Source organism: Lepidochelys kempii, chromosome 3 (assembly GCF_965140265.1).
Source record: "Lepidochelys kempii isolate rLepKem1 chromosome 3, rLepKem1.hap2, whole genome shotgun sequence".
Taxonomy (NCBI): domain Eukaryota; kingdom Metazoa; phylum Chordata; order Testudines; family Cheloniidae; genus Lepidochelys; species Lepidochelys kempii.
This window is the reverse complement of record NC_133258.1, coordinates 44,687,389-44,709,257: the sequence shown is the minus strand read 5'-3', so window position 1 is coordinate 44,709,257 and position 21,869 is coordinate 44,687,389. Positions and strand designations below refer to the sequence as shown.

The 21,869-nt window shown below is 40.6% G+C and overlaps 1 protein-coding gene across 13 annotated transcripts in view; it reads right to left on the bottom strand.

The window, feature by feature from the left end:
• Positions 1-21,869, bottom strand: part of MCPH1 (microcephalin 1) — a 232,029-nt gene that overhangs the window by 174,534 nt on the left and 35,626 nt on the right. For 11 of the 13 annotated variants that reach the window (XM_073336219.1, XM_073336220.1, XM_073336231.1 and 8 more), the window contains one exon: positions 13,005-13,114. In XM_073336219.1, the coding sequence (XP_073192320.1) occupies positions 13,005-13,114 (110 nt within the window). Of the gene's footprint in view, positions 1-10,580; positions 11,279-13,004; positions 13,115-21,869 lie in introns of those variants that run through there. The other 2 variants (XR_012157943.1, XM_073336230.1) reach the window with 2 other exon arrangements.

Below are 21,869 nucleotides of genomic sequence, written 5' to 3'. Positions count from 1 at the left end.
GTTCTCTTGCCACAGAGCACAGAACAAGAGGCAATGGGTTCAAACTACAACATAGGAGATTTAGAGTACATAAAAAAAAATTCTAACTGTAAGAAAAGTAAGACAATGAAACACACTGCCTAGGGAAGTCATGGAAGCTCTTTCATTGCAGGTTTTCAAAAAGAGGCTGAATAGCCATCCATCTTGGATGGTTTAGATTCAACAAAACCTGCAACTTGGAAAGAGATTAGACTAGATTGACCCTTGCATCTGACTTTATGCTTCTATGATTCTACACATATACAGAAACAGGACCAAAAAAAATATTTGTGTTGAAAACAGACAAGCGCTAGCCACAGTTATGAAAAATATTTTTGAAAAGATTTATATTTATTATACCTGAGATTTAGGAAACACTGCTGTAAATTACACAGGCATATAATAGTTCAAAAGTAAACAATTATAGAATACAAAAGAAATTAAACAGTCAAGCATAGAGGAATAACAAAGTAAACAAAAAAAAACAGTGTAAAGAGTGAGGTGGTGTGCTGAAATGGTGGTGATAAATATGAGTGATAGCTGAAGATTAGCCAATGTGAAAAGCTATTAACTCAGTCCTGCTGCACCTTAACTAGAAACGTACAATGCATCGTACCAAACACTTAACTTGCTAATGGTAGCACCTGCTGATTATGTCTGTACTTATTGCTATCCTAATGACTGGAAAGAAGATTTTTAATGTTCATATCTAAGATAATTAAATTTCATTTTTTTTTAGCCAAAAGATTTTCCATTTTATTTTTGCCAAATTCACATAAGCTGTTAGTGTCAATAGCTCTTGGAAACTTCATCAGCTTAATACAATTTCCTAAAAAAATAAATCCAGCTTCTGGACTTTTCATTTTCATATTAGGCACTCAAATACATCCCTCCAATAAAGTCCATATCAACCTGGATCCAGGTGATATGGTCCTGTTTACTACCAGCATGGGGCATATTTCCTGTGGGCAATGTCACGGAAGGCATTAGGAGAATATGGTGGATAGCAAAAATACTGGTGCAATCAATAGTTAGATTATATATCTGTAAAACACTAAGAGTCAGATCCACTGTGGCCACTCTACACCCAGGGCAAGGGCTAGAGCCATGTAAAGAAGTCCCAAAAAGCCCCATATCTAGCTATGAAAGGATTGCCCCAGCACAGGCACTGCAAAAGGTAGCCATAGTGGGTGTATTGGGGCAGGGGTTAGGGTAACAGAGGCTTATGGAGGGTAAGGCCCCAGCATGCCACACTGCAGAGATCCCAGGCAGCACTGTGGCACATAGCACAGGGGGGGTGGAGGGTGAGAAAACCTGGATTTGTGCTGGAAATGGCCCACCTGATGATCACTTTAGATAAGCTATTACCAGCAGGACAGTGGGGTGGGAATAGGTATTGTTTCATATTCTCTGTGTATATATAAAGCCTGCTGCAGTTTCCATGATATGCATCTGAGGAAGTGAGCTGTAGCTCACGAAAGCTTATGCTCTAATAAATTGGTTAGTCTCTAAGGTGCCACAAGTCCTCCTTTTCTTTTTTCAGAGAGGCTGCTGTAACTTAGGGGCTAAGTTACACTGAGGCCTCTCCAGCCCCCAGAAGCCATGGTCTGGGAGACCACAAAGATGGCTTTAAAAGACTACAGTTTCCCATCCAATTCCCTCCGCCTGGGTGGCAAATCTCATCCTATGTACTTATATTACTGTGGGTTGCCTCAGCACGAACTCAATACTTTGGAATATACTAGTATTAACAGTCAGGTTCCCAACTTTCCTGAACTTGCATTCAAAGATATGTTACCTCAAATCTACCACAAAAGCTGCTTAACTGAAGGTCAATACACAGAGTTCTAGTACAGCCCTCATGCAGCTGCTTCTCAAGCCTATAAACTGAGATATTGGATGCAGCCTACAGAGCACATTCTCAGGGTGTAAAAACTGCTGGGTCCACACAACTGTGGATCCTTCAGCCTGTCCTGACACCACTCCCTTTAAAGACAGCCTTGTGGGGCCATCAGAGAGCCTCTGGAGCACGCAAAATGGATACAGCGACTAGCCTGTGTGAATGCTCCGTCAGTAGCTTCTCTTTTAAAATGTCTACCATGAGGCTTAAGAAACACCAAATTCACCCAGAAGTCCATATGCAAACTACGAACTGGGGTGAATTTCACTCCCAATGAACAGTTATTCCCTCTTCATTCAGAAGTGCACATTTCTGTAAGCTAGGTGTCATCTATTAAGCAGATGTGTCCTATTGCTTCAATAGGACAATCAATGTGTTTTAATATGGCTGGCCAGTAGAAAACTGAGCCAAACTATGTGTTTTAATTTTTAGTTCTACATTTTTTAAATTAATTGCTTTTACTCCCTTTTCCCCCTTTATATACACTATCTACACTATTTGTGTCTGGTTTATTTTACATTGTGCTTTTATCATAAAACATGTTCTGAATTAGCAGTTTCTTTTCTAAATGGTAAAAAAAACCATCTGGGGAGCATCACTGAGTTTCTAATGCACTTTTATACCAGAATTATTGTTAATAAAACACTGGAAAAGGTGGCAGTAGGCAAACCGACCCTTTTTATTTATCATTCATCTGTGATGCCTAAAGACCTTCATATTTGTATTCTAAAACAGAACACATTTTTCCCAAATGACACAAAGTCTGGAAGGCATGCTGTGTTATAAATTAGACACCTATAGGACCTTTACATGATTTCTGCTTTTTCTTTAAGTCTTTCTCATAAATACAGTTGCATTAAATATTTCATTTTAGAGTCTGCCAACAAGCATATTTTTTCCAAGTCACATGAAATATAAAACATGTATTTCAATACCTCTCAAAGGAAACAGCATTTATAAATCCTGCCAATACTTAAAAACAATGTGATATTTCCTGTATGTTAACTGACCTATTCTGCAAAGAGACACACCCAACCTCCAAATTTGTTCTCTTACTGCTAAACAAAATGCATCCATGATAAAAATTTACTTGGAACAATAATATTTTACATTTGTTCCTGGCTAAGTTCTGGACGTAAGGTCTGAGGAAGTTAGGTGTCTCATCCTCACAGGCCAAGTAGAATTTGTCCAAGCAACATATGCCACCTATTTAATATGCACTACTTTGTCCAAATATTCCCCTACTGGCTGTACCACTAAACCTGGAGAAAACCATAACAGAGAGTGGAATTATTTCAGTGACAAAGGAAATAGGACCACAAGTGCTTTTCATCTACTCAACCAGATGAGAAAGCCAGGTAAAAACTGAACTTTCCATATTTGGTGCTCAGACAGGTTACTCAGATATTCATCCTGCCAAGGGTTTGGCCGGGGAATCATTCCTAGTGGTGATCACACACTAGATAACTAGTTTGGATTTGTCAAGTCCAGTTAAAAGCAAAACAGAGTGAAAGAACAATATTCCATTTGTTTAGGGATGCCCTACTCCATCTCTTCTAGGTCATGTGCTTGCCTTACCAGCTCCCAGGCCTCTGCCAGTGGCTCAGAACTAAGGGACATACTTTCAGTGTTCACTGTTGCATTTTAGAAATCAGGTACTTCAATAACCAGGTCCATAACACAGAACCATGTGGATTGCAATGAAACGGGCAAGAATCAGGTCAATTTCACTCTGTGTAGCTTAGGAAAACTATGATCAGGGTCCCATATTTCAGAGCACAAGGACATCAAAATCCAGGGCATTTATTGCATCACCATGAAACACCTTTCATTCCCAATCCCTCACCTTCCCACACATAAATGCATGACTGTCTCACAATTGATAACACCCACTGACAACATTCATCAGTTATTCACAGTGGTTTTTAAAGTTAAGGAATTGTTGTTGCTATACTCTCCAGACAACCCTGCTCTACTTGCTGGACCTCTAAAATTGCCCAGCTTGCCAGCCTACATTTCTGGGTTTTCTGTCCCCTGCCTACAAACTGAATACCAGACTTAGATTCTTGGCTCTTCTTCCTAGCTCCATGCAGCAGTTAAAGGTATATGCACTGTAATTTAATTAACTCCTCATGGGACACTAGAGATCAGTGGAAGTGACAGACAGGTGCTGACAAGACAGGGAGACAAAACTAAATGTCATGTGTTGGCTGCAACAAAATGGCAAATTTCACTGCAAAAATATTGATTCTGTTGCACTTTGGAAGAATGAAATTCCATGGCCACAGAACAGCAAAGTCCAAGGGGCCTCCCTGTGATTGAGGGAGTGCCAAAGAGCTATTATTTCAGACTGTCTTCACACTGTGGGTGGCATCACTGCAATAGTTTACAGTCTGCTCAGATTTTCCGTGTTCCCTTTGCAACAACGACGACTAAAAACAACTGTTCTTTTAAAATGAAAACAAATCCCGGAGCACAATTCTACAGCAAGGGGAGAATTCCATGGCAAGTTCTGCAGTTTCAGAATACACAATTGCCTGGCTATGATTAACAGCAAATACAGGCACTGGAGTTATTCCCTTAGACAGCCAACCCACAAACAAAGAAGGGTGAGAGCAGAGTAGCATCCCTCCCTCCTAGAAAGATGGAAAGGTAGACCAGCACCATAAAATTCCCATCACAGTACCCAGGAGACTCGAGTAGCGACAGAGGCTCCACACCCTCATAAAAGCCAGGGAAATTTGGAGTGGGAAGGAGAAAATCTTCTCTCCTTTCCAACAGCCAGATACTTTTACAAAGGCAGGGAGAATGGCTTCAAATTAAAGACATGAGATGAACAAGAAAGAGGAAACCCCCTGCAGACCCTAGAGTCAGCATTCTGGTAGGAATCCCAATATCCCACCTTCAACACCCCCGCCGTCCCCCCAGTATACTGGGCTAGATGGACCTTTGGTCTGACCTAGTATGGCTGTTCTTATGTAAGAAGAGTTAGACAGGGAGAGATTAAATTGTTTAAGTCAGAAAAGAAGTTCAGGAAAGGGAGATTTTAGAGGCAGAAGAAAGAAGACAACAGAGAATGCCAAAGATAACAGGCGAAGGGAGAGAGTAGAAAACAAGAAACACACAAAGATGACAATTTGGAAAAATATACACCATGGACTACTATTGGAAAAAAGGAGAAAAAGAGGATGAAATAAAAAAAGAGAAAGTTTGGAAAAGAGACACAGTAGAGGTCAAACATTTTTAAAACTGCTCTGAATCTAATTTTAATCCTGTAAAAATACCAAATACTGACTAATGTATGCTCATCTCTCCAAATGATCTGGAGGCAGATCTTGCACACTTTACTTTTTATTAAAACATTGAGCAATGTGAAAAAAGTTTTTTCAAAGTTAATTCGGAGCAGTTGTGACATTGCAATCCATAATGTTTTATGGAAATATGCTTATGAGTGTGAATATAATTTAACTGGAATATGCTTTATGCAAAAGGTCTCTTGTAAGGTATCATTACAAAGCTTATGATCTACTGAGTGTGTTTATCCTATTTGCTTGCATGTATTATATCTATGTCTGAAGTTAGGAAAATAAGATATAAACTTGTATTACTGATGTAAATCCATTAAGTGGAAGTCATGAAGGGTGCTTCAGAATCAATGACCTGTAAATGACCTCTGTTTACTTGCAAACCTTCCTGGGTAGTGTGAGCCAGCCTTGGAAGAATGGGAGCTGGAGTCTCACAGGACATGTGAACATGTCACCTGATGCTGGAATCCATCTTAAACCTGGTGCTTTTCCATTTAGAAGGAGGGGTGAGGACCCAGGGAGACTAAAGATTCCCCCCTTGTGCCAAAGCTATAAAAGGGGGTGGAACAGAACAAAGGGGGCTGCAGTCATGAGAAATCCCCTAGTTACCATTGAGCTGGAACTAACAAGGACTGTACCAGGGAAAGGATTGGGTCCAGACTAGGAAGGAGTCTAGTCTGTGAAAGAAGCTTATTGGAACATCTCTGAGGGCGAGATTTACCTGTATTCAGTTTCTTAATGTATTAGGCTTAGACTTGCGTGTTTTTGCTTTATTTTCCTTGGTGACTGACTTTGTTCTGTCTGTTATTACATGAAACCACTTAAATCCTACTTTTTATACTTAATAAAATTACTTTTGTTTATTAATTAACCCAGAATAAGTGATTAATACCTGGGGGAGCAAACAGCTGTGCATATCTCTCTAACAAGGTTATAGAGGGCGGACAATTTATGAGTTTACCCTGTATAAGCTTTATACAGAGTAAAATGGATTTATTTGGGGTTTGGATCCCATTGGGAACTGGGTGTCTGGGTGCTGGAGATAGCGTGTCTGGCTCAACAGGGCAGGGTTCTGGAGTCCCAAGCAGGCAGGGAAAATGAGCTCAGAGGCTATTCCAGCACGTCAGGTGACAGTCCCAAGGGGGTCTCTGTGACCAAACCTGTCACAGAAGTTTTATCTCCTACAGCAACAATTTCAATTAAAAAGTTAGCACAACTATGACTGGACACATACAGAAAAAAACCACCTGCATCCATTACTCTAATTGTAAATGTAGGAGGTTTAGTTTCCTGGTCCCTTGACAGATGAATCTGCTTGCCTCCCCAACTGGCTTGTTGTTTAACTTGATAGTTTGTTGGTTTTCAGTTAATACACCACCACCACTATAGGAATTTGCTTTTTAAATATAAAAAATAAAATTTAAAAGCTGACATAAGTGCCAATGAAGTTACTTAAAGCCACAGTTTGTGCGTGTCAACAGTTTCAGCTTTAAAAGTCAGTTTCTGTCTTTGTTGGCGTTTGCACCCCCATGAATATTAATATTTCTTCACCCATCCCCAACGATGGCAGCACACCTTGTGTTAAAAAGCTATCAGTCAAATGTTGCAGTTTGCACTGAGGCAAAACTGCCACTGATTTCAAAGCTAATGAATCTGCAGCTTCAAGCACGTTTTATGTTTTCTGTAATGAAGAAAGGCACAACTATTTAAATAAGTCTAATATACAAAAGAGGTAAAATAAATCTTAACAGATTCTCTTCAACCTACAGTATGCATCCATAAAGAAGTGGTTAATTTAAACGTATAAAGACAAACATACAAACTAATTCACTTAATAAAAGAGTTATATTACTAATACAAAAAATTATGTCAATTGCTAATGAAATGGAAAAAGGAAATCTGTTGTTCAGAGAGATTTACAACGATCTTCAAGAGCTGTATGGATATAATTTAAAATGCAGTTCCGTAAACTAGACTGTTTCCGACATACAGAATTATGCCAGATATCAGTTAGCTTGCAAAAGTCATTTTCCAAAAGTTAAATATCCCAAATGGGAGGATCTCATCAGCAGTGGCTTTTCCTCTTGGTGATTTTCATGCCAAAAGGGGAACAGATTCAGTTTTATACTGACTCATCAACAAGGCAGCTGCAGCCCACTGAATTGCTTTGGTTTTCTGGCATGATAATGACAACCTCAAAATAACAATTAGGTACCCAACAACAGTAACTAAACTTTCAGTTGTTTGCCATAGAAGCTATATTTTACCTTTGTGCAAGCCTCCACTGATTGATTATCAGTGTGAGTTCTACTGTAAATTAAGGATACTAATGTAGCCTGTAAGTTTATATTTATGGTCCAGGAGACAAAGTAAGGAATTTGCCCCCTCTGTAAAAGGTGTAAGACACCCTGGGATAGATGGTAAAAAAGCAAACAAGTGTATTAATATCTGAAAGTGGTAAACAGCGGTAAGACGATTGTATACAGGAAATTTGCTGGGAATGGGATACTCTAAAGACCAGTGATTCTCAACCAGGGCTCCGGGGCCCCGTAGGGGGCCACAAGCAGGTTTGAGGGAGGCCATCAAGCAGGGCCAGCATTAAACTCCCTGGGGCCCAGGCAGAAAGCTGAAAGCCCACCGCACGGGGCTGAAGTCCAGGGCCCGGAGGCCCACCACCCAGGGCTGCAGCCAAAGCCTGAGCAATGTAGTTTAGCAGGGGCGCCTCTGGCACACACAGCCCCAAGCAACTGCCCTGCTTGCTACCCTTTAACGCTGGCCTTGGCTTTTATATGCAGAAAACCAGTTACTGTGGCACAGGTGGGCCGGGGAGTTTTTATAGCATGTTGGAGAGTGGGGGGGTGGACTCAAAAAGAAAAAGGTTGAGAGCCCCTGCTATATACTATACCTATAGTATTTCTGAAATTTATAGATTCACAGATAAGGCCAGAAGGATCCACTGAGATCATCTAGTCCCGCGGTTCTCAACCCATGGCCCAATTAACACACAGCTACGGCCCAACTGTGTGCTAAAGACCGCCGGGCTGCACGGTGGGGACTGGGTTCCTGGCTGCCCTGCACAGCGGGGTCCAGGCTGCCCAGCCCGGTGGGGGTCTGGGATTGGGACTGCTGGCTAAGCCGGCCCCACAGAGTCCAGGGCCCCACCCAGCCCTACAGGATCTGGGATTGGGGCTACTCTTGTGCGTTTAGCCATGCAGCAGCCAAGCCATCAGGTGCAGCACTGCCAAGTTCGGGTGCAAAGGAGTGCTGTGGTTCCGAAACAGTAGATCCATCCAGAGTGGCAGTCGCAGTGGGGTGGCCACAGAGAGGTCCAGCAGCATGCCGAACCAGCATTGATGAGGCCAAACCGGGGTTATTAGGACAACCTTCGCCTTGTCCTGTTTGACCTTCACAAGGAACTTATGGATTAATGGCACCCTTGGGAAGGCGTACATTAGAGCCCACAACTATGGGAGCAAAAAGGCGTCTGATAGGAAGCCCCATCAATCCCCCAAATCAAGAAGAATATGTAGCACTTTCTGTTCTGCCAAGAAGTGAACAAGTCCATCCAGGGAGTCCCCCACCTTCGGAAGATCACGCTGACCACCTCCGGTTGGAGAGATCACTCGTGGCAAAATGAGAAAGTCGTGCTGTGGCAATCTGCCACCATGTTCCTGGCTCCGGGGAAGCGTGCAGCCATGAGATGAATGGCATGCTGCATACAGAAATCTCAGACAGAGAGCTTCTTGACGAAGAGCTGACGACCGGACTCTGCCTTACCTGCTAATGTAAAACATTCTGGCCTTGTCCATCAGGACCTGCACCACCTTGCCCTTCAGGTAAGGCAGAAAAGCCTGGCAGGCCAAACGATTGTCTTGGGACCAACAGCCTTGAGTGCTGAGATTGCTCTGGTGGGCCCCCCAGCCAAGGTCCAAGGCACTGGAAACCACAATCAGCGACAGGGCCACAAAGGGTGATGGGGCTGAGTTCCTGGCTTCAATCTTCGGGTCTGTCCCAGGAAATGCAGTCCTCCATCCAGGATCTTCCCTTTGATGGGAGTGGGCTCTTCTTGGAGCAAATGGCTGCGAGGCTGCATGGACTCAAGGACACTCAAGCTACCCTCCACTCACTAGGTTTGCATACACTGCAATCAGCGAGGAGACAGTTCAGGCCACCCCCATCTTCTAGGCCTTGGCCTCCCCGGCAGGGCTCCTCTAAGAAAAGAGATGAAGTCATGGCATTCAGCTGTCACCGTTGCCCCCTACTTCCCGTTCACCTGTCCAGCTGAGCTCCTCAAAAGACCAAGGGGATCAGAGCACTAGTTTTGAGGGTGCGCTCAAGGATGGCGCCCAAGCATGCCTCAGGATCCAGCACCCTAGTCATTCCTCAGCCACCTTCCGGTCTGCTTGGTTGCGAGTAACCTCAAACTGCTGGGTGCTTGACATAATATCTCTGGGCAACACCCTGTAATTTTCGGCCTTCCCTCCTTTCCCAGTGTCCTCTTCAGGGACACTTCCCACGAGCAACTCCTCATTCAAGAAGTGGAAAACCACCTATGGCTGGAAGCGGAGGAGGTCCCTCGGGACATGAGGGGAAAAGGGTTCTACTCCTGCTATTTCTTAATTCAGAAATGAAAGGGGGCCAAAGACCCATTTTTGAAATGCTGCCAAATTGGCTGCATCCCAGGCCATCCGGAGGGAGCTCCTCGCCACAGTGGTATCCTCCTCCAAAATGGTGGCAAACCTCTGGCCCAGGTCCTCAGGCAGGGAGTCTTTAAACTTGTTTAGGGAGTCTAACAAAATTAAAGTTGTATCTGCCCAGTGGGGCTTGATGGTTAGACACACTAAATTGAAGGCTGACCATCGAATAAACTTTCCTTCTGAAAAGGTCCAACCTCTTGCCATCTTTATTTTTGGGAGTGGAACTCGCCTGCTCCTTTCATTGGCCACAGAACCAGCGATCTCAGAGGCAGGTAGGTATACAAATATTCAAACCCTTTAGCAGGCACAAAATATTTCTTTTAGGCCCACTTGGAAGTTGGGGGGATAGAGGATGGGGTTTGCCAGAGGCCTTGGCTATCTTTAGAACCCCTTTGTGCACAGGATATGCGATCTGTGAGGGGGTTGATGACGTAAACACATTGAATAGGTTGTCCAATTGCTCCACCATTTCCTCCACCTCCAAGCCCAAATTCAAGGCCATCCTTCACAGCATTGCTTGGTGCTCCTTGAAGTCATCGGGTGAGCTAGCCCGCCCAGGCCCTGCAACTGCCTCATCTGGCAACAATTGTACCATTGGGGAAGAGGCTGGGACTGCCTTCTTTGCAGTGGACACCTGCTGCTCTCCCCCAGTGTCAGAGTCTGCTCCGCTCACCGATCCCGGTACCATGGTTGCTTCTCTGAAGCGGCAAGGGAAGACTGCTGCCAGGATCTGCATGGGGGAGGCATGATTATATTGTTATTTTGACAAATAAAATACGCAGAACTTTGAAATATTGTGTGCAGAATTTTAAGATTTATTGGCATAGAATTTCTCCAGGAGTATAGGGAGTGCAGCAGTCAAGTCTGAAGAACCTGGTGCACCTGTGGCAGCTGGACCATCTTTAGATGATCAAAGCTTTACTGATGATGGGTCCAGACCAGCACTCAGACTGAATGAGCCAACGCCTATCCTCTTGCTTTCATACCAAGGTGACTGATTGATCTTTCTTTTTACGTGCTTTACCTTCTAATCTGGGAGTTTTCACTGGAGCCAATTCTTTAAGGTCAAAATGTAACGTCCCACCCGACCTGAAGTGGCTTGGGGGTGGGGGGGGAAGCATGTTTCTTATGGACAGTCCTCAAAGAGGATCTGTCCTTATGCCCATGAGAGTGCCCTCTAGTCTCATGGGGAGCTCTAGAAGAGTCTTGGGGCTTAGATGTTGGCACATACTTGGTGGGCGCTGTTGGTCAGTTGAGGCTGATGTATAGGGAGGTCTTCCTGACCCGGATCAGAGAGGGGCCTCATAGCCTTCTCCATCAGGTGCTTTCATAGGTGAAGCTCCCAGGCTTCTCGAGTTCTGGGTGGGAAGGAGCAACAGATACTGCACTTTGCAGAGATCTACATCTCACCTAGACAGTACAGGCATCATTGATGTTCAACACTAATGGAGAAGGAGCGAGGGCTGGAGACACAATTCTTCAATCCCAGTTAATATAATGACAACCTTTTCACTTGTGAGAATGTATTAAAATCAATTATCATTCAAAATACTTCTTATGGGAGTCCTGATTCTAAACAAAACTTTTGAAGGAAAATTAACTATAGATTATATTGTTTCCCAGACTGTTTTTTACAGGTTAAATAATAACTTGAGCAGATCACATTTCAAAATGAGTACCTGTAACTACAATAGCAAGATCAAACACAGCCTTATACAACTGGAATTCTGCAGAACCACTCTTGGGTTCAATTAGACTGGAAGCAATAGCAATTTATGAACTTTTGAAAGAACCTTTGAATTTGTATTGTGATGAGATGGATTCTGCTATACTGCTTGTATATTGCATTATGTAATATGCTTAATACTAAGCAAGCAAAAAAAAAGTTAAGATAAACAAGGTTCCCAAAATAGATAAGAGCAATGAGATAAAATTGGAACTATTGTATACACTTGTGGTAGTAAATAATTTACACAGACTAAAGATGAATGAATCAGTAACAACAAATCTGATACAAAATCTCAATCACTGCTATTGTAAGTAGTCCTAACAAAGATTGAATGGTGATATTTTCTGGGGGTGCAATACAGTGTCATATTTTTGTGGCAAATCATGAGATGGTTCTGACTAAATTCTTCAAAATAGTGGACCAGAAATCTTCAAATATAGCAACAGCTGCGATTTCAGCAAGTCTGTTCTTTCTTTTTAAAGAGAATCTGTATGTGAACAGTTAAAAGAATCAAGTAGCATAAAGTCATAATTTCAACCCAAAGCAACCATTGGTCTATCTAGTCCAGCAAGTTGCTACCAAGAGTGGCATTTAATTTGGAAGCTCTCTAATAATTGCACCTACTTAATATTTCAATGTAGAAGGAAAACAGATCTTTTGATCAGCAGATCTCTGAAATTCTTTAGACAGACATTCATTGAAACACATGAGCTAGCTTTCTATCCTACTTTAGCTGATTTATACTTCATCTCTCTGCATTCTCTCTGGGTGATTTTGTCTGCAAGAAACTTCAGCCATCTTTATCTTCATTCTTCCATTTGGTACATAGTGTGTTAATTTACTTTTACCAGTTATATTTGCTGCTAATCAATTTTACATTTACCAAGAACAAGGTTTTTAAAAAGTGAAAAACTAGAAGGATTAAGTGACAGTAGTTCTATAGTGATGCTTCATCTTCCAAGTTTTACATTCAAGTCCTGCTTGAACCATAAATTGTTTAGTACTATACATCACATAGAAGTGAAACCCACTTTGTTTAAATGGATGCTTCACAATACAACTGCTAAAAATATCACAATTAGTAGTTCTCTAATAAAGAAAAACTTAAGGCATGTTTCCAAGTCATATTCTAATACACTGACAATCACATGATGTAGTTCATACATAGTCAAGCCTCACTAGAGTAGGCCGTCTAGGCCTTCCTATTCAATATTCACCCAAAATATAAACAAAAAAATGACAAAATTCAATAGATCATTTTGCATTGCATACTGAGGACAGTTATCTTTTAAAGATGTTAAAATTATATATTACATATAAAAAATGGTCTTGCCATTGTGTCTACGAAGACTGACCTTTTTGATTCTCCCAGTTTTCTTTGATTCCCCACTGGGCTTACTCTTTTCATTAAAAACTTCACAAGAGCCATCTGTAGCCTCACATACTGAAGTTTTATTTTCAATACCTAAAAACCAAGTGCATTACAAGTTTAGAACCTAGCAGGGAAAGCAAGGTGCAATCTGGTAAAAAAAAATTCTAAAAAAAGGTTTTGGAAAGCTTTTCACCCAAGTACCACCAAATATGATTGAAATCTTTTCAAAATATAATTTGCATATTAACATTTGTCGTGTTTACTTTTCTATTTCACTCGAACTATGACAGTGCATTTACCCTCCTATGTCTCTGGTTTAGCCTCTCAATTTCTAGTCTCATGCACAGTGGTACAATGATACAGTATCTGGATTTTCAAAACACACAAAGGCATTTTTATTTAGAAAAGTATTCAGAATTTCTTTGTATCCACACAAAACCTAAATTTGGGGATTATAAAGCACAGATGTTTGAATTTTGCCTTATATGTCAATGTACATTAGCCTACTTAAAATAAATTGGCGGTCTCAGACCTATTTTCAAATCATACCCCCAAACGCAATTGGCGCCTTGTCATCAGGAAGAGGACTAAATGGGCATGGAGCCTAGCTACTACTCTAAATATGGCCCTCCAGAAGAAGACAGCACATTGATAGGGAGGCTGCCAAAAGGAACCATGCACTGTCATTGCCTGTGCTGTATCTGTTCTGTGATTTAATAACTTTCAGTCTCCAGGGCTGTCAAAACCACTTTTGAGAAGATAATTTGCCTGATTAAGATATTTACTCTTTGATCAATCTTTTCATAAATGCAGGTTTAATTACTGAAGATTTAACTAGGTCATTATTGCCAATTTAATTTTCTAGAGTCTAGTCTAGGCCATTGCACAATTTTTCATTTCAAAATGTTAATGTCTTGTTAAAGAAAGTTTAGTGCCCCAGGTATTCGAAATTCAACTCCCCCAAAATAAGCTGATTTTCTATTTGTTTTAGGGGATAAAATACAAAAGTGTACTAAATCAATATTCATGAATATAACTGCATTTAAAACTTGACCAAGCAAAATGAATCGTACAAATGATTTTTTTTTTAAAAATCTTCATTAGTAAAATCTAAAACTTTCAAATTCTCTATCAAGCATTTTAAAAAATGACTTCTTAAAAGGACAAAAATATGGCAAGTAATTTAAGAACAAAAAAAGTGTCATTTATCCATTATTAGTGTTTAAATTTTTTCAGTTTTAATCTAGTTAAGTGTTCTACCATTTCTTCTATTTAATGTCTGTGCCTTACTATTTTAATTTTATCATCTAAGTTATGAGTAAGTTTCACTTGGTTTTAGAGTGTCACATTCTGGTTCTCATAGAACAGAAAAAAGCTGATAAATTTTAATTCCAGCACTGCAGAGTAATATTTACATAATAAAATTTCTCACTAATTCATGAAGGCATATACCTTAATATTACATTTCAGGTAAAATCCTTTCATATGGAAAAGCTAAAATTGGGATTTAATTTAAATTAAAGTGTCCTTTTAAATGCAGAGTAGCATTACATAGCTTTAGCATTATTGGTTTATTATATATATATTTTATTTGAATTACATTTGTGCCTATGGGCCCCAATCATAGACCAGGATTCAGGCAAGGAACAAGGTCAGCTCCCAGGCTGCTGCACTGGACAGCAGAGCATGGGGAGGAGGTGACCAGCCCTCTGTGAAGAAAGAAGTAGTTCGGGACTATTTAGAAAAGCTGGACGAGCACAAGTCCATGGGGCCGGATGCGCTGCATCTGAGAGTGCTAAAGGAGTTGGCGGATATGATTGCAAAGCCATTGGCCATTATCTTTGAAAACTCATGGCGATCAGGGGAAGTCCCGGACGACTGGAAAAAGGCTAATGTAGTGCCCATCTTTAAAAAAGGGAAGGAGGAGGATCCGGGGAACTACAGGCCACTCAGCCTCACCTCACTCCCTGGAAAAATCATGGAGCAGGTCCTCAAGGAATCAATTCTGAAGCACTTAGAGGAGAGGAATGTGATCAGGAAGAGTCAGCATGGATTCACCAAGGGAAAGTCATGCCTGACTAATCTAACTGCCTTCTATGACGAGATAACTGGCTCTGTGGATGAGGGGAAAGCAGTGGACGTGTTGTTCCTTGACTTTAGCAAAGCTTTTGACACAGTTTCCCACAGTATTCTTGCCAGCAAGTTATAGAAGTATGGGCTGGATGAATGGACGATAAGGTGCATAGAAACCTGGCTAGATTGTCGGGCTCAACGGGTAGTGATCAATGGCTCCATATCTAGTTGGCAGCCGGTATCAAGTGGAGTGCCCCAAAAGTCGGTCCTCGGGCCGGTTTTGTTCAGTATCTTCATTAATGATCTGGAGGATGGTGTGGATTGCACCCTCAGCAAGTTTGCAGATGACACTCCACTGGGAGGAGAGGTAGATACACTGGAGGGTAGGGATAGGATACAGAGGGCCCTAGACAAATAAGAGGACTGGGCCAAAAGAAATCTGATGAGGTTCAACAAGGACAAGTGCAGAGTCCTGCACTTAGGACGGAAGAATCCCATACACCGCTACAGACTAGGGACCGAATGGCTAGGCAGCAGTTCTGCAGAAAAGGACCTTGGGGTTACAGTGGACGAGAAGCTGGATATGAGTCAACAGTGTGCCCTTGTTGCCAACAAGGCCAATGGCATAAGTAGGGGCATTTCCAGCAGATTGAGAGACGTGATCGTTCCCCTGTATTTGACATTGGTGAGGCCTCATCTGGAGTATTGTGTCCAGTTTTGGGCCCCACACTACAAGAAGGATGTGGAAAAATTGGAAAGAGTCCAGCGGAGGGCAACAAAAATGATTAGGGAACTGGAACACATGACTTATGAGGAGAGGCTGAGGGAACTGGGATTGTTTAGTCTGCAGAAGAGAAGAATGAGGGGGGATTTGATAGCTGCTTTCAACTACCTGAAAGGGGGTTCCAAAGAGGATGGATCTAGACCGTTCTCAGTGGTAGCTGATGACAGAACAAGGAGTAATGGTCTCAAGTTGCAGTGGGGGAGGTTTAGGGTAGATATTAGGAAAAACTTTTTCACTAGGAGGGTGGTGAAATACTGGAATGCGTTATCTAGGGAGGTGGTGGAATCTCTTTCCTTAGATATTTTTAAGATCAGGCTTGACAAAGCCCTGGCTGGGATAAGCAGGGGGTTGGACTAGATGACCTCCTGAGGTCCCTTCCAACCCTGATATTCATGATTCTATGTATAGAAAACTATAAAACTAGTGCTGTTGATTAGTTGCACTTAACTCACACGATTAACTCAAAAAAATTAAATCACCATTTAAAAAATTAATCGCGATTAATCGCCCTGTGAAACAATAGAATACCGATTGAAATTTATTAAATATTTGTGGATGTTTTTCTACATTTTCCAATGTATGGATTTCTATTACAACACAAAAAGAAAAGGAGTACTAGTGGCACCTTAGAGACTAATAAATTGGTTAATTTATTAGTCTCTAAGGTGCCACTAGTACTCCTTTTCTTTTTGCAAATACAGACTAACATGTTTGCTACTCTGAAACCTACTACAACACAGAACACAAAGTGTACAGTTCTCACTTATTAATTTTTTATTAAAAATATTTGGACTGTAAAATGATAAACAGAAGAAACAGTATTTTTCAATTCACCTCATATAAGTACTGTAGTGAAATCTCTTTATTGTGAAAGTGTAACTTACAAATGTAAATTTTGTTTGTTACATAACTGCACTCAAAAACAAAACAATGTAAAACTTTAGAGCCTACAAAAGTCCACTCAGTCCTACTTCTTGTTCAGCCACTCGCGAAGACAAACAAGCTTGTTTACATTTACAGGAGATACTGCTGCCTGCTTTTTATTTACATCACTTGAGAATGAGAACAGGCATTTGCATGGCACTTTTGTAGCTGGCGTTGCAAGGTATTTACGTGCCAGATATGCTAAACATTCGTACGCCCCTTCATGCTTCGGCCACCATTCCAGGGGATATGCATCCATGCCGACAATGCTCGTTAAAAAAAATAGTGCAATAAAATTTTTGACTGAACTCCTTGAGGGGAGAATTGTATGTCTCCTGTTCTGTTTTACCCGCACGCTACCATATATTTCCTGTTATAGCCGTCTCGGATGATGACCCAGTACATATTGTTCATTTTAAGAACATTTTCACAGCAGATTTGACAACATACAAAGAAGGTACCAATGTGAGATTTCTAAAAATAGCTACAGCACTCAAGCCAAGGTTTAAGAATCTGAAGTGCCTTCCAAAATCTGAGAGGGATGGGGTGTGGAGCATGCTTTCAGAAGTCTTAAAAGAGTAACACTACGATGAGGAAACTACAGAACCCAAACCACCAAAAAAAAAAAAAAAAAGAAAGAAAAATCAACCTGCTGGTGGCATCTAACTCAGATGATGAAAATGAACATATGTCGGTCTGTTCTACTTTGGATCGTTACCAAGCAAAACTCATCATCAACATGGACACATGTCCTCTGGAATGGTAGCCAAAGCATGAAGGAACATATGAATCATTAGCGCACCTGGCATGTAAATATCTTGTGATACCGGCTACAACAGTGCCATGCAATCTCCTGTTCTCACTTTCAGGTGACACTGTAAACAAAAAGCGGGCAACATTATCTCCTGCAAATTGTAACCAAACATTTGTCTGAGCAATTAGCTGAAGTAGGACTGAGTGGACTTGTAGGCTCTAAAGTTTTACATTGTTTTATTTTTGAATACAGGCTTTTTTGTACATAATTCTACATATGTAAATTCAACTTTCATGATAAAGAGATTGCACTACAATATGTGTATTAGATGAACTGAAAAATACTATTTCTTTTGTTTTTTACTGTGAAAATATTTGTAATAAGAATATAAAGTGAGCAGTGTACATTTTGTATTCTGTGTTGTAATTGAAATCAATAGATTTGAAAATGTAGAAAACATCAAAAATATTGAAATAAATGGTATTCTATAATTGTTTAATCGCGTGATTAATTTTTTTGAGAGATTAATAGCGATTAATTTTTTAATTGCTTGACAGGCCTATATAAAATATTTATTTAAAAGTAGAAGATTAAAAACCTTAAGAAATATAATATGTAGCTGTGGGACGGGGTATCTCTACCTCGCACTGGCCCACCTGGGATTGACAACACATTGTGGGCTGAAGAGGCCATGCCCCTTTCCCCTCCTGGGCATGCTCTAGCTGGAAGCAGGATATAAAAGGTAGCAGCCCTGCCCAGGCTGGACTGACTGAGGACAAGTGTGGACGTATGCTACAGGCTCCTGCCAGAGAACTGCTGGAGCTCCAGACTGCCAAGGCTGAAGACACGGCATCTGAGCTGGAACTCCCCTCAGCTAGAGAGGAACAGAGCGACAGGAGGTCACTACCTCCAAAGGACCTGATGGAGCCGGAATCAAGGGTAGGAGGCAGCCCAGGGAATACGAAGATTGAAATGGGAAACAAGCCTGACTGGGTTTCATAAGGTCCTGGGTCGGGATCTGGTGGGGTAGGGTGAGCCGGGAACCCCCTATCCTGCCCCACATTTACCGCTGGGTGCAGGCACGTGTAGGGTGGACATGACTGCCCAAGGGCAGCTCCAAGGACTCTGGGCACTAAACCACACTGCCCTGGGAGCAATGGTGGCCCTATGGACTCTGGCCACTAGGCCAAGCTGCCCTAAAGACAGAGAACACCCTAGTTACTCTTGCCATTTGAGCCATAGCTACTCTTAAATTGTCTGCCTCAATCTGACACCCCGTGACAAGCTGTAATATAACCACACACACGCACTCCCAGCCTTAAAGTGTCTGTGTCTTTACAGAGGTGGAAAAATGAAGTAAAGAAATTAAGGCTAGCATTTTCAAATTTGTATGTCTCAAATATCAGCAGTGCTGAACACCCAGGATGAAAGCCTGGCCCAACTGAAATCTGTGGCAAAACTCCTGTTGACTTCAAGTCAGTCCCCTCACCCGCCCCCAGAGCTCCCATCACACCCCCCTCACCTGCCCCCAGAGCTCCCATCCAAAAAAATGGAACTAAAGTTGCCCATTGTCACCACAAGCAAATAGCAGCGATGAAGAGATTTCAGGACTCCTGATTCTTCAGCCTTGTGCTCCATCCACAAGACTATAGGGGACCAGAGCAAATTACAGTTTTTGCCACGTAAGAGAATGTACTGTTTCTATATTCACTATAAAGCATCTTAAAAAAAAAAAATCACTCAAGTCCCAAGTTTTAATTCAGAAAGACTAAAAAGAATATGAAAGAATCCTATGTTCAAGTGTCATCTGAACAATTGAAGAATGTTTAATCTTTCTTAAAATCTATTAATGTTCTATTCCTTGCCTCACCTATCATTTATTGCTGGGGTTTTTAGGTAAGTAGCTATAGGAATTAAATAGATCATTCTAGACCACAGTACAACACCAAATTATCTAATCACTATCCCTATCAAAAAATAAATCACAACCAGACTGATGGAAATTGTATTACTATAAAATGTATAGTTTAATTAAGTAAGTTTTACATAATTCGATAATTAGCAAATCCATTAGGCTTCCCTTATCTCATGGTATATTAATGGTCACTGAAAATAGTGTACACTGCTGCATCTCCATTAACTCTTATTCACAGATGAGGAAACCACCGATTCTCTCCCTTGTGTTCAGTGCAAATGTCACTGATCACAAAGCACTGTAAGATGTTAACCGTAGCTTTTCTTATTCCTGCACGGCTCAGGAAGAGACACAGACAACAGTGGGAACAGCGCCTTATAAAAGTGAACTGCTTAGGAAATTGTGCACAGTTTGCAAAGTCAGATCAGGGGACTTGAATTGTCAGACCCCAGATTTCACTTGCCTGTGCACTCACAAATGGTTTGCACATAAAAATTTTATCAACTGCTCACACAAGTCTTGATGGTGGAAAACAACATGCTCAGGCAAAGGCAGAATTGAGGATCCATTGCAAATAAGTATTCTCTCATTGAGGTCAATGGGAATTTTGCCAATAACCAAAGGAAAGAAAAATATTTCAAATATTTTTTTCCTCCAAGTTTCAAACTCTAGCATAAGTGTATCCAGAGCAAAAAAAAATTTTTTCAAGGGACAAATCTTTTATGCAGAAAGGAGATCAGTTCTGTCATCATGGATATTGGATTACTTTTTGTCTACATGTTTCAGGAGAAAGGTCAAAGATTTATTTTATCAGAGATTTTTTTCAGCATTTTAAAAAACACAGCAGTTTCCTCTCTGCTAGCTCTAATTAACATTTGCATGTAACACTTTCAAACAATTACCTGGAACATAGGAACAAAAACAAATTTTTTACTATTTCAACAAACAGTAACAAATAAATTCTCTTGCATTAGAAGGGAATTCACAATCAATCCAAAATAAAAATGAAGGCTTTATTTACAAGACATCAATATTTAATAACCACGCTGATTCAGTCTGAAAATTCACCACATTAACTACTCTAAAAGTTTAAGTGGGACTTGTGTTTCACATAACTTTATATTTAAACAAATTCAAATCTTATTCTTTTTATTATTGCTCCTTCCCTTTCAAATGATTTTAAACAAGGGCTCCCCAAACTCAGGCTCTATTTGATCCTGCAGTGAAGTCACAAGGCTGAACATGTGACATCAGAAGCACCACCAAAGAAAACAGTAACAATTGTAAATGTCAGATAACATCATTAGATCAAGCAGAACTTGAGTAATGAAAGTTCTTAACCAAAAAACAGATTTTCAAACAGCAGCAGGAGGCAGAAAAATATAAAGGCTCAGTAAATTGATTGTATTTTCAAGTTTGCCAAAGTTTGAAAGTTCTTCTTTGGGAATTAAAGCAGAGTGCCCCCAAAGACATGCTCATTTTTGTATCTGGAGCTAGAATTTATAAGTTAATCAAAGCAATTGATGTAGATATCTAACTTTAAAACCACACAATTGGAAGAAGCACCTTTGATGTCCTTATGCTTATCTTGTAAAAAGAACAAAGGAAAGGTATTAATTTGATGACCATTTTCTAAGCTTGGGTACCTGGCACAAAAAATAGATCTCCATAATCATTTAGGTTTAAACTTGCGACAAAAGCTATTTTTTTTAAGCTATACAATTGTGGGGTACTTCAGACCTAAAAATATTGGTACTTATTTTATTAATTAAGCCAAACCAGTAGCCTGAGGTGTAGAGATACCATACATACAGCTATATTTAAGGTTCTCTGTCAACTTGGGCTTTTATTCCATGATTCATAATCAGCTATGTTTGCTATGCACTAAAACTTTGCATGAAGTTTTTAATAATAAAATTTAGACATTCTAGCACTCTTTTACAAAATGAAATTAACCTTATATGAAAAAGTTTTCCCCATATTCAAAAGTCAAAAATATCAAATTTTAAAAATAGTGTACCCACAACAGGCAGTAATTTTTTGCAGGGAAATTCCTATGGTATTGTATCATACTAGTATATTCTAATACCAGAATGATTCTAGTAATTTTTAAACCAGCTTAAATTATCCAATAATTAAAAAATCTGATGACTTAAAAATTAAGATTGCAACATACTGAAAAACAAATTCTAAGTTGAATCCATCCATCCATATCTCTTGGACTCGCTCCTTCACTTCCATCCACACCGATGGCATGAGTTACTGGAATGCAAGTTTTCAACTTATATTTTTACGGGCATCTCCCCCTGCTGATTTTTACCACAATTTTATTTAAAGGGAGTTTTTCCACTGGTGGATTAAAAGGTATATACACTCCAAATTAAGTACTATATAATAT